The 13,421-nt window shown below is 41.3% G+C and overlaps 1 protein-coding gene across 1 annotated transcript; it reads left to right on the top strand.

Annotated features, from left to right (window-relative positions):
* Window positions 1-1,710: 1,710 nt before the first annotated feature.
* On the top strand, window positions 1,711-12,843 carry LOC102291615 (C-Jun-amino-terminal kinase-interacting protein 4; the record flags this gene model as incomplete). Its single annotated transcript, XM_014329082.1, is given in 18 exon segments — window positions 1,711-1,801; window positions 1,958-2,014; window positions 3,607-3,768; window positions 3,895-4,024; window positions 4,281-4,370; window positions 4,472-4,588; window positions 4,687-4,873; window positions 4,953-5,168; window positions 5,248-5,467; window positions 5,762-5,878; window positions 6,119-6,199; window positions 6,315-6,382; window positions 6,565-6,716; window positions 6,869-7,040; window positions 7,320-7,433; window positions 8,819-9,001; window positions 9,319-9,456; window positions 10,672-12,843. Coding segments are annotated over 18 exon segments (2,414 nt in total), but the record flags the coding sequence as incomplete, so codon positions are not given.
* Window positions 12,844-13,421: the final 578 nt, after the last annotated feature.

Here is a 13,421-nt window from a genome sequence, read left to right as displayed (position 1 = left end):
GAGTGCCATGGAGTCAGATTTTTAATTCATGTCTGCACATTCACACGAAAGGTACAAAGAGTCATGAACTGAAGTCAGAGCCCTAACACATGAAAATGTGCATGCCTGTTTAATTATTACTGTCAGCAGATTAGACTCTCTCTTCTCTAGAAGAGCAGCAGCTGTTTATAAGCTATCATTATGTCAGATAATATTAGGCTTAATAAACACTTCCTTTGATAAACAGTCTGATGACATTTTCACATTGTATGAGAGTTTACTCGCTAGGTGTCCGAGTTCAACAATGTGAGATCTTGTTTAAGGAATGTTTCACTAACAGCTGCTAACAGATTTTAACAGCTGCTAACAGAGGCTAACAGCTGCTAACAGATTTTAACAGCTGCTAACAGAGGCTAACAGCTGCTAACAGAGGCTAACAGCAGAGCTTACTGACAGAAAAGTGAAGGAAATTTAGCTAACAAGGTAACAGTGGACAGCCTACCCAAAATAGCAAAAAGGTCCCAGAGTCACTTTGCTATCAGAGTACACTGACGATAGATTAACAGTGGCAAGAGTTTTTGAGGTGACTCAGGCATAACAGCATAGAATACCTAGCATAGAAGTATTTACCAACACATATCCACTTTTGAATTTCCTAATTTATTGGTAAGTGTTGATCAAATTCAAATATATTAAAAGAAATAATGACTATTAAAGAGGATTTTTTTTTCTTACACAAACAGTAGTAGAAACACGCTGGCAGGCCACGGCTATTATGGCATACAGCCTAGATTTAATGTTTTTGATCTCTCTTGGCTGACTAAAACATGTCTGCCCTACAGTAGCTGTCCTAGCTAGGATTATGCACTTCAATTGGGATAATTAAAAAAAACTGAATTCAGTTGACTGCAACCCACTGACATCTATGGGGTGAAATTTTACACACTGTACCTTTAAGAACTGTTTTTTGGTTTTTGGATCACTGTGTCCTGATTGGACATGCAGCACTATATTACTGACTTTTGAAATTCATGATTTCAGTGTAAGTTTTAGAATCACTGAATCCTTTGTTTAAGCTGCCTTTTGTCTTGAAAACAGAGATTAAAAAACAAACGTATTAAAATGTCCTTCCAGGAACGCCTTGAATGTGGTGAATAAAGACTTGATTCAGAAAGTCGACGAACTGACAAGTGAGAAGGAGATGTTGGAGGGAGATCTGGAGGCTTTGCTGCAGGCAAAATCCAAGCTGGAGGAAAAGAACAAAGAGCTGGAGGAGGAACTCAAAAAGTAAGAGCTATGAGAGGAATCTGTGATGTTTAGTTTCTGTGTTTAGTCACAAGGACGATGAAGCACGCTGCTGCAGGTAATTCACTGTCGGTCGCAAAGTATAAATCCTCGCTGACACACTTTACTACTGTGCTATTGGAGCTAAGTAGCAGGAGTCTCTGCTTGGCGAGTGCCTAATGGTATCTCTCCAAATAGAAACTCTGGCTACGCCCATTTCCTATAGACATTTGTGTAAAAACTTATATTTTCCAGAGTACGCCTGGAGATGGAGGAAGCAAAACATAAAGCTAACGAAGAAGAAGAGGTGAGTCCTGTATCCTGTGTCTGTTGTGTGGCTCATTTATTTGGTAGAATTCATGCATTTCTGTGTGGTCATGTTTGGGTTTAATTGTGTGCCGGTACAGAGTGATTTACCTACGGCTCAGAAGAAGCGTTTCACCAGAGTGGAGATGGCCCGAGTGCTGATGGAGAGGAACCAGTACAAAGAGCGACTTATGGAGCTGCAGGAAGCTGTGCGGTGGACTGAGATGATCAGGTGATGAAGCAATGAGTGGTGGATGGATGGAGCAAAGTGCATTTGATGTTTTGTTAGGGTTATAACTTTGTGTTATACATCTAAAAAAAACATATATCAACATATCCGGACACATAAACTAAAGATTGTTAAAGATTGTCGTCTTCTCTTCTTTAGGGCTTCAAGGGAAAATCCAACTATCTCAGAAAAAAAGAAATCCAGCATCTGGCAGTTGTGAGTCTTTTTGGATTTACTGCATTATTTACTGTTTGTCTTTTAGTTTTGATAGGGCTGCCACGTTGCCTTCCAAGTTGAATCCTGACTTTTTTTGTCATTCAAATATTCAAATACATCTTTTTTCTTATCTTTTCCGGGATGTGCCATTGAATTGGCAGCATTAGGTAAAGATGATTTGACAGACCTCCCCACTAAACCTCTCTCCTACCCTACCCCCGTTTAACACAGAAGTGCTCCTCCATTCTGAAAGGATCCAACTTTGATGTGTCTTTATCCATAATCTTTGCTCTCAGTGCAGTGCATCAGTTGTTGTTATCACAAACTGCTCAGATGTTACTCTCCTTTTGCCCCCGGGCTTTCCTGTCTCCTGCCTGCTGTGTGCCTTTTGATGTTTTCCTTACTCTGTCTGCTCATAGCGAGCAAAGGGAAACTACATATACGAGTATATGTACATGTTGTGTTGCTTATGTCTACCACGTCAGACTGCACATGCAAGTCAGTAGATTTGATTTCTATTATTGAGGAATTTTAATATCTAAATTGCCGTCCTTAGCCTTGGTAAGCTCACCTCTGTGGCTTTTGTGTTTTCTGAGTTTTTAATTTTAACATATTCTCAAAAATCAGAAAGAAAAATCAAAAAGCAGTACGATATCGTTCTGCAGTAATAAAACAGGCTTTAAGCATGTATCAAACTTTGTCTTATATATTGTAAAAATTCACACTCACTGGCCACTTTATTAGGTATACCCTACTAGTATCGATTTGGACCACTTTTTGCCTTCAGATCCAACAAGATTGTGTCAATGCTTCAGCAGCCTGAAGCATTGATACAAGGCAGGATGGCTTTGTGCTTTCATGGTGTTTAGCCAAATTGTGACCCTACTATCTAAATATAGCAGCACAGCTCGAGACATCAGACCAGGCAACTTTTTTCCAGTATTTCATTGTCCAGTTTTGTTGAGCCTTTCCTGTTTTTCACTGACAGAGGTGGTACCCGATGTGGTTTCTGCTGCTGCTGTTGTTGCCTATCTGCTTCAAGGTTGAACATCTTGTGCATTCACAGATGCTCTTCTGCATACCTCGGTTATAATGAGTTGTTATTTGAGTTCACCATAGAAATGGTTGTTGGGAAAATTTCAGTAGATCAGCAGTTTCTCAAATACTCAGACCAACTTGTGTGACACCAACAACCACAACAGCCACATTCACAGTCACTTGAAATACTTTCTTCTGCATTCTGATGCTCAGTTTGAAGTTCAGCGGGTCATCTTGACCACATCTACATGCCTAAATGCACTGACCTGCTGCGATGTGATTGGCTGATTAGATGGTTTTGTTTACAAGCAGTTGAACAGACATGCCTTATAAAGTAGCTGGTGAGTGTATATTAGTTAAAGTTTTAGTTAGATATAATAGGGGAGTGCTTAGCTCTACTTTGACTCCCAGCATGCTTTATGTCACTGTACAGTAAATGTTGGTGGTAGTTCCTTGATTGTCTGGTTTGTTGGTGACACCCCTGCCTTGCTCTTTCCCTGCGCTCCTGTCGGCTCTGTTTCCCTCTTGGCTTTCTGTAACTTCGCCACGTGCAGCTTCAGCAGACTGTTTAGCTCCTCCTCCAGTGCCCCTGCCGTAAAGTTTGAATCCCAGTCCAATACGAAGTACAGCACTCCGGGCAGCACGGTGAAGAGGAGCAGCACTTTCTCCCAGTTCCCCACGGAGAAGTCCAAGACATTTGACTTCCTCAATGAAGAGTAAGTAATGAGGACGTTTGACTTTGAGTTCTGTGGATTTTACCAAGTTGGAAATTCATTAATGCACCTGTCTATAAAATGCATTATCAGCTGATGGCTTTGTGTCTCTCGTGGTTCTCCCTTTAGTAAGGAACAGTGCAGTTCTCCATCACGTAAAGAGCAGAAGAGAAGCCAGTACAGACAGGTCAAGGCTCACGTGCAGAAGGAGGACGGACGAGTCACTGCGCATGGCTGGAGCCTGCCCAGCAAATACAAGGTGGGAAATGAAAAAATTGCTTTGCATTAGGTCAGAGATGCGATCGGCACTTTTTATTTTGCTTTGTTCGCTTTAGAAGAAGAAATCGTTTATTTTAAATGGCCAGCATATCCTGTGCAGCATAATAAGGTGTATCCTTTGTCTGTTCCAGCCCTGTGTTCATGTTCACCTGAGAAAATTTAAAAGTAGTGGTTTTAAAAGTCTTAAAATAAACTTTATTTACAATATTTAAGTTTTGACTGTTCTACCATCACAGGTAGCAAACGGTGGACAAGTGGAAAACAAAATGAACTTACCTGTGCCGGTTTACTTGAGACCTCTGGACCAGAAAGATGCTTCTATGAAGGTGCTTAAATGAATGAATAGACAACTCTAAGCATACATGCAGGATATTGTTGTTATATTTTAACATTTTGATGTTTCTAACAAGCTCTTTCTGTCCCACAGCTGTGGTGCGCTGCCGGGGTCAACCTGTCCGGGGGTCGGGCATTTTCCTCATCAGAGCTTTCTAAGCAGACAAAGGGTTCTCAGAGCAGCTTGGATCAGCTGGAGCAGGAGAGTAAGGTGAGTAGTTTAAGGAAGGAAGAAGCTCTTGTGACTTCTGATAGTTCTTTATGTTTTATGCTTTGAGTCGATTCGCTAATGTGTTACGTTGCTGTAAGGATCGGGAAAAAGGGGAGAAAGAGAAGGAGCTGATTGTTCAGGACGAGATGTCCAGTCGTGTGTGGGTGTGCACTAGCACCCACTCCTCCACCAAGGTTATGGTTCTGGATGCCACTCAGCCCTCTGACCTGCTCGACAGCTTCTACGCCTGCAACACTCACATTGTCTGCATCGCCAGTGTGCCAGGTAGGTCCAGTGGTCACGCTTTGTGTTTGTTGGGGTAAAAATAGTTTTTCTTACTGGGTCATTTGTGGTGTTTTGTCAGGTGTGTTGGAAACTGATTATCCAGCAGGTGAAGCTGTACCCCAAGACCTGGAGTCCAGCCAAGGGGATGCGGCGTCACTGGCTGGCAGCGTGGCCAGTGTAGGCTCAGCAGGCAGCGATAGCGCCTCGGCAGCCGAGGGCACCACTGCCATTCCCCAGACAGCTAGTGCAGGTGTTGCCGACCAGCCGGCTGAGCACAGCGCCACCTCAGCCTCTGGTAGTTCTCTACTAAAAAAAATGTTTAGATAGAGTACAGTATGTGTGGTTTGACAGCTGTGCTGTGCTGTGATCCACAGCTCCCACTGTTGAGTTGTCCAGAGAGACCAGTCCAGCAGAAGATGGGGTTCCCACAGCGGAAGAGGCAACAGAAGCAACGGAGGCTAATGCTGGCGTGGGCGAAGAAGGAGAGGAAGATCAGGGGGCTGACCAAAACCAGCCAGGAATCTACACGGAGCACGTGTTCACCGACCCACTCGGGGTGGAACCCACTGACTCCTTAGTTGCTGAATCACAGAGGTGAGAGTGAATATTGGTAGATGCTTTAGTCAATTCTTAAGATTTTTAAGGCATATATGACAATTGCAAATTTAAAATCTTGAAATGTATGAACCCTAGAAGAATTATGTCCACACATTAATTTACACACCTTTAAAATAAAACAGCCTAAACTTGCTGTTGCAAAATAAAAGCACTGGTATTTTTAGCTTGCAGAGGAAACCATAAGAGCAGCTGTGGAAACTCGGCTGCACGTGTTTACTCCATGTTTTCTTAATGAACGGTGTATTTGAAGGACTGTTTTCCATTATCCAGGGGATCCAGACAGGATGGGGTGACTTCTCTGGCAGAAGACTCGGACCCATCAGAGATTGAGGTCCTGAGGATGAGCAGTGCACTTCCCACCATGTGGCTCGGTGCTCAGAATGGGTGGTAAGTGAGGCAGCAGCCACTAGAGGGAGCTATTAGTTCAGGGGAAAAAGGAGGAGAAAATTTGATGAGGTTGTAACTTCATGGAGAAAATTTGCTTTTGGTTATCATGCTGATTTTGGTGTTTATTTATTTATCAGCGGCTGTGTTTTTGTCATAGTGTTTAATCATTTGGATACATTTTCATGTCTTTATTTAGTTGATAATCAGGAGTTTTCCTCTGCTCGACTTTCCTGTCTTTAGTCTGTACGTCCACTCGTCTGTGGCTCGGTGGAGGAAATGTCTTCATGCCATCAAACTGAAAGACTCGATCCTCAGCATAGTGTGAGTAAAAAGTTGGTTGTGTTTTTATTTAAGGACTTGCACACACATAACAAATGAACATTTAAAAATAGACTAATAAACATACTTTTAAAAGTGTCTTCATAACCTGTTGCAGGCATGTTAAAGGGAGGGTCCTGGTAGCACTGGCTGATGGGACATTAGCAATTTTCCACAGAGGCATTGGTAAGTCTGTAACTTAGACTGCTTGCAGTCGGTCTCCGACAGCAAAAAGTCCGGTTCATCAGCAGCCAACCAGTGGTTTTTACTAGTCACAGGGTGGTTGCCGTCTTATTTTCACTGTAGTGTGACTGAGCCACGACTAATTTTATGCCACAAATTGCCAAAGTCTTCTTGTTTCTTCCAAGCAGACGGACAGTGGGATCTAACCAACTACCATCTGCTGGATCTGGGCCGGCCCCACCACTCTATCCGCTGTATGACCGTAGTCCACGATAAGGTTTGGTGCGGCTACAGAAATAAGATCTACGTCATCCAGCCAAAGGCCATGAGGATAGAGGTACAGCTGTCATTGAAAGTTAATAAACCATATGTTGTGCAAGTTATTTTTCTGTTCCAGTCAACTTCAACCAATTAAACCTTATTGTTGTCATGGGAACATCCCAATTTACTTCTAACATTACGCAATTGCAATCTATCGCACCCTTGCAGAAATCCTTTGACGCTCATCCTCGGAAGGAGAGCCAGGTACGGCAGCTGGCCTGGGTTGGAGATGGCATCTGGGTGTCCATCCGACTGGATTCAACTCTACGCTTGTTTCACGCCCACACCTACCAGCACCTCCAGGATGTGGACATTGAGCCCTATGTCAGCAAGATGCTGGGTATACAAACTGTTTGTTGCCTAGCAGTTAATCAGCACTTTCATAAATCATCTCAACAGACTTCTGGTTTTATGCTCACTCATTTATAGGAAATAAAAAAAAATAAAATAAAAAAAAGGAAATAATCCCTAGATAGAGTTGCTGTATGGCAACATACATGTAGAATTCAGCGCTTACTTTCTGTACACACACGTAGTAGAGTGATATTTTGAACAGTTTAGGAGGTCGCAACGTTTCTTCTTCAGATCTTGGATCGAACATCTTCTGTGTGTGTTGCAGGTACAGGTAAATTGGGTTTCTCATTTGTGAGAATCACCGCTCTCGTCGTATCCTGCAACCGACTGTGGGTGGGTACAGGAAATGGCGTAATCATCTCCATCCCGCTCTCTGAAGGTACAGCACAATCTCATCAGCTGCCTGCTTAAATGTCCACTTTTGTTTCATAAAGCAATGCATCATCAAAATGTTCTTTTAGCAGTGTTTATTCACTGAACTCAACTCATTACTGCATTAGGAATAAATACATACTGTTAGCTTTTATGCTCTATTTGCATTGCAGAACATTAGTTTCATCATTTTAAAGTGTCCAAGTCTTTATGATTTAAATATTCTGTGGGAAAACTGAGATGTTGTGAGGTTAAACTGTTTATTTTTGAGTATTCCTGAGTACAAATATATTCATATTTGGCATATGGTTGAATTGAAGCATGCTATTAGTTACGTAAATGCGCGGCGTGTTCTTAATATCAAATCCCTCACTGCTGCCTCCACCGTCTCCTTTTATTCTTCTTTCATATTTCAACTCATCTCCCAGATGGCCATTCTGATGCCTCAGGGACCGTCATTGTGTAGCATCACCTTCTCTCTTAAAATCCATAAATCCTCTGTCTCTTCTCGCTGCGTATCTGTGCTGTAAAAGACAGTGGCATTGCCATGGATACAAGTCTCACATAGCTTACATAGTGCAGTTTGATGGGTTTATGCTTCAAAGCTGGGCTCTCAGTAGATATTGAGGAGTGCTGCTCTCTTTAAATATTAAAACTTTTCCAAGGGTGTACCTGCGTTTCCTGTCACCATCTTCTTTCTTTTATATCAGTGTCTGTGTGTAGGCTGTGCAGTTCTCTGTGTTTTTATAATCAGGGTCTGTTCTTATGTCTGCTTTAACCTCTAACTTTAGGTTTTACTTAGAGGTCAGAGAATAAAGCGTTCTTCCAGAATTTAGCAGACAGGCTCCTCTGCGCTCTGACTAGCTTGATCTATATACAGTTCGACTGCCTGTGTCACAGACTGGTTTCAGACCAGGCCATAACTGCGATAACTGGTTTTTGCAGATAATCCTAGCTTCTTTCTTTTGGCTCCCTGTATGTTCAGACCTGATTTTATTATTTTGATTATCACCTTTAAAGCACATCTGGGTCTGGCCCCACGCTACATAGCAGAAATATGAGCCCTTTGACCTTGGAATAACTGGTGTGAGGATTTATTTAAATCCCTTCTTAAATACACTTCTGCCGACTTCCTTTCTGTGATATTGTATCTACATAGTTTTTCTGGTATTAATTGTTGTAACTACTTTTATCTTTTGGTAGTTTGTCTTGCATTTTTCTTTTTTTGATTGGCGTTTTACCTGTTTCCTAACTTCACCTGTTTTTGTTTGACCTCGTTTGTTTTTCGGTTTTCATTTACCTTCTAAATTTCCTGCTTTCGTTTATCCATGAAAGCACTTTTTTCAAAGAAGCACATAAAGTGGGCAGATGACACTTTACTGTATTCTTCAGCTAACAGAACAACAGGAACAGTGCCAAATCGCCCGGGCAGTGCTGTACGGGTCTACGGTGATGACAGCTCTGTGACAGACTGTGCAATGCCAGGCAGCTTTGTGCCATACTGCTCCATGGCTCACGCCCAACTATGTTTCCACGGACACCGGGATGCTGTCAAGTTTTTTGTGACAGTGCCAGGTAAGAGACAAGTGCAGAGAATCTGTGGGAACATATTAGGTAATGTTAGCCATTATCAAAGGAAAATTAGCAGCCATGTTGAAGTTGATGTGAAGTTTTCTATGATTGTAAAGAGAATATGAGTGTGAGTGTTTGTTGAACTAAAGAGCGCAGTTGAATCAGTGATATGAATTGTACGATCTAGTTTGTCATAGATTAAATAAACAAATCATTAAATGAGAATGTAATCGGCAGCTAAAGTAACAAGAGAATGAAAGAGTCCCTAAAACACTATGTTTTGTTCTCAGTTTCTTCGTACTTTAAATTAACTGTCACAGGTCAGGCGATGCCACCTCCAGGTGGTGCAGATTCAGGCTCTGATGACCCTGCATCCGAATCCTCTGACACAGCAACTTCTGAGACCAAAACCTACCTGGTCATGAGTGGAGGGGAAGGCTACATTGACTTCAGGATGGGTGGGTGTAACACACTCCATGTACAAGTGTGTATTTATACACAGCAGAGGTTTTTATTCTGAAAAGAAACAGCTGTTTACTAGACTTTTTGGAGTAAAAGGCTTGAATGTGTCCCTTCTGGTATGATGTTTGCTTTAGGCCTTAATCACACAGGCTTAAAGACTGGTTGGCAAACCTCTGGCAACCTCAAGTCCCCAGGAAAAATGTATGATCTCTGTTAGGCAAGTGGTTGCTGGAGGTTGAAGGCTGTCGCCATGTGAAATTGATCTCAAAGCGGGTGCTGAATAAAAAATTTCTTTATGATTGCGATGGTCGCTAGCAGATTGCAGCAGTTACTTAAAGTGCTAAAGCATTAAAACAAAAAGTTTTACGTTTTGAAAAGACAAGTAAACAATAAATTACACTAATCCAGACATGAAGAAAAAATGGCATGAATAATAATTTTCCAATTTAGAGCGGGGCACCGTGGAACTCAACAATATTTCTGGAGTGATTTAAGAAAGAGTGAACCAGAGATTCAAAATGAGCATGAGCATTTGTGTAAGATTTATATCTTAGAAATAAGTTGTGCTTAAAAAACATATACAGCCAAATGTCATCTGCATAGCAGTAAGAAGAAATGCTCAGGAAGTTCTCAAAATGTGTTAAACACAAAGCAAATATTACAGAAACATTAAGGGCCCCAAAACTGAACCTTGTGGTACACCGTAAGCAAGAGAAGTGGAAGAGAACCTGACAGACATGATGAGAATCACTTCTTTTTATTCTGTAGAAACTGTGATGCAAATTAAAAATGGACAACGTTTCCCTTTGAAGTCAAAATTATGCCAGGCTGCTTAAACCAACACATTTCAAAAGTTCCAAATGTCTCCGGTTCTGGTTTGTGTTGCACTTTTTACAGTTTCACCTCCACTTGGTGAGTAGTTTGTGGACAACTCAGCTTTTTACATGGAAACTACTGGCAACCATGGTGATCTTTTAGCAATCAAACCAGTGACAATGAGATTTTCTCTACAGCAGCATACAACTCTTTGTAAACAATTTCACACTAGCAACTTCAAGTAACCTCTAACAGCCAGTCAGCAACTGTTTCTTTCATCCAGCAACCCCCTTTACCCTCGGGTCCCTGACCACTTTCTAGACCTGTACAAGTGTGGCTTTTGCAATTGATTCCACAACTACATCCAGCAACCTTACTCATTATCTTCTCCACAGGTGATGAAGTAGGCGAGTTGGATGGTTTATCCGAATCGACAGCCAGCCTGCAGTCGGCGCCTGCCAAGAACGAGCGGAGTCACCTCATCGTCTGGCAGGTCACGACTTCTCACGATTGAAAAACTTCATAGACTCTTGTGTTTATGCCAGGGGTGCCCACCAACCCCTGCATGCCATTCTGGAAGTTTTTAATTTGTTCTTAATACCTGAGTAGTTTACTACTTTGTAAAGAAATCAAAAAGAAAACAAACAAAGAAAAAAAAACAATTATTTTTAGTCCATGTTTTGTAAATTTTATTGTTTATGAATCTGAAATAGGTAAAATGAAGTATATGTTAACTTTAAGAATACGTCCAGGCGTTCCCTTCTGCATGCTGAAGAAGCTGGTGCACACACAGGGGACAGGGGAAAGGCTACCTTTTAGCACATCGTGTGGGATGGGCAGTTTGATCAGGTAATTGTCTGTTGCTTTGTATCTCAAACGTTAAAAAGGCTTTCGTTGTAAACAAAAAAAAGGGACTTACCTGAAGTTGAAGTCATCTAAATAAAGAGCAGGCGGTTTTGAGTTAAACTGAAGTATATTTTATAGTAATCAGACTATAGCACTACATGTGTTAACCAGCACCGACGTCTTTCCTGTGTTGAACATTTTAAGACCTGAGCATCAAAAACCTGCAAGTTATAAACGTATAAAAAGGTATCGAATTTCTTGTCACCGGCGATATCAGGCTGATTACTCGACTGTATTGTTTGTTTGGTATTAGAGACATAGCTTGCAGCAAGTGGTGCACATTAAACACACTGTTGCATATTTAAATGTGCTTTTATGCAGGAAAAGCTGTAGGCTACAACATTGTTTGGGAGTTCGAATGTCCCACCAGTTGCAACAGGCTGATGTTTTGTTCTATGAATCATGTCTAAGCACTTTGGGTACTTCAAGGTTTCCTGTGGTTAGAAGAACTAGTTTACTGTAGGTTAGCAGTAGCCTGCATGAAGAAACCCCTCGTGCCGTAGGTGAGGAAAATCTTCCTGTGCCGCCAGCTCAGTGCTTCCTGTTTGCTTCAGCTCGTCGGCACTTTAAATTGTTAGATGTTAGTCGCTTTGGAGGAAAACTGCTGTGTCCTGTTTGTATGAAGGGAACAAAATGTACAAATATTTTTTAGGAAGATGGTCCCAGTAACCAAAGGATGTACGAAGAAGTATCTCAAAACTATTTCATTTGTAACTCAAATATTTGGGAGCGCGTGCGCGCATATATTCAGGATTTAAGCTCGAATGATGCAAATTTAACTAACAGCAACATTTCTGTGTGGCACCTTGAATCGGACGGCACTAAAGAGAGACTCTCCTGATTGCTTCATCATTCCATGTTTCATTGTTACACACACAGATTTCAGGCCTATAAGGCACATTTTCTTTATTTTTTTGTTGTTATTTTGGGCATTGTGTGTGTTTTGTATCCATTTGTGAGACACTTTGATTAAGAGATGAGTATTTTGATGATTTGACTGTAACCTGACAGCAGGATACCAACATTAAGAAGATGTTGTAATTTGTTTTTATATGTGAAGCCTTGGTCTTCAGTCCATTTCAAAACAGTAACTTTATATTGTGTTTTTGCCATTCCAGTATTTATTTCCTTTGCTATCGAGCCTATCTTGGTTCAGAATGTAACTTTCTACACGGGCAGAGTATCATAGGCGGCTATTGTGAACAGAATAGTCTAACGAGTTTACATGATTGTTAATAATGGTTAAATAAAATGGATTAATGTCATTATGTTGGAAATTTTTCACAAACCATGAGATCAAATTGTGCAGAGAAAAACTTTCATTCATGTACTAAGCTATGCATGTTTTTTTAGAGAACACTGCTATATTATCGGCTAAATCTCAGTATATTGCCACCGTTTTGGGTGGGGTGGATGTCAGTGTATGTATGTGCGTGTTTTGTGTTTAGAGTACACATGTACACTTAGGAGTGTCTGCCAGTGTGTGTTTGATTTTCCAAGTGTGTGGTGTGTGTCTGCTTAGTGTATGTTCATCCTTAAAAACAAAACCCAGAGGCTGGTCCCATTTATTTCTCTGGGCGCCATAAATGGTGGTCAATGTTTGCTAAAACAGTATCATAGCCTTATTTTTAACAATCTATTAAACTCAGTTTCATGGATAATGTGCTGGTATTGGTGTCTGTGTTTTTCCCCAGTGGGAGGCATCATGTTGCGTTTATAAAAAAGCAACATGATGTGACCTGTTGGTTACTGAGGTCCACTGTAAAAACCTCAAGCTGAGTAATTTCACTGTTTCTGTGATGAAACCAGATGTGTGAGGAGCACATGTGTCTGACAGAGAAACCAAAGGACACTGTACACTCATGAGAGGAGTGATTTTCAATCACAAAATCAGCCTTCCTTAAAAAACCCCACATTTTTCAGTCTGATGGGAGCTTTGCGCTCATTGGCAACTTCATGGGTCTAATCAACCAATCACGTTGCAGGAACACATTACAGGATGTTCTGACGTTTAAACTCAGCATAAGAATGATGTTACGGCCCGTCTAGACGCAACCAGACCACAACATAAAGGGTGATCCATCCCCGTCCAACCCCGAGCAGCACGTCACACAATGAATACTTTGTGACAGCAAATACAACTTACCTAGTCAAAAGAACTAAACCAAACAACAATTACTTCCCTCCCTACCTAACAAAAACAGGAGAAAACTAATCAAACAAAAAGGCGGTCCACGCC

The sequence above is a fragment of the Haplochromis burtoni genome, unplaced genomic scaffold (assembly GCF_018398535.1).
Source record: "Haplochromis burtoni strain Fernald_Lab_line unplaced genomic scaffold, NCSU_Asbu1 Contig_498, whole genome shotgun sequence".
In the NCBI taxonomy this organism is placed as follows: Eukaryota; Metazoa; Chordata; class Actinopteri; order Cichliformes; family Cichlidae; genus Haplochromis; species Haplochromis burtoni.
The sequence above is the reverse complement of the archived record's forward strand: the minus strand, read 5'-3'. Positions and strand labels throughout refer to the sequence as shown.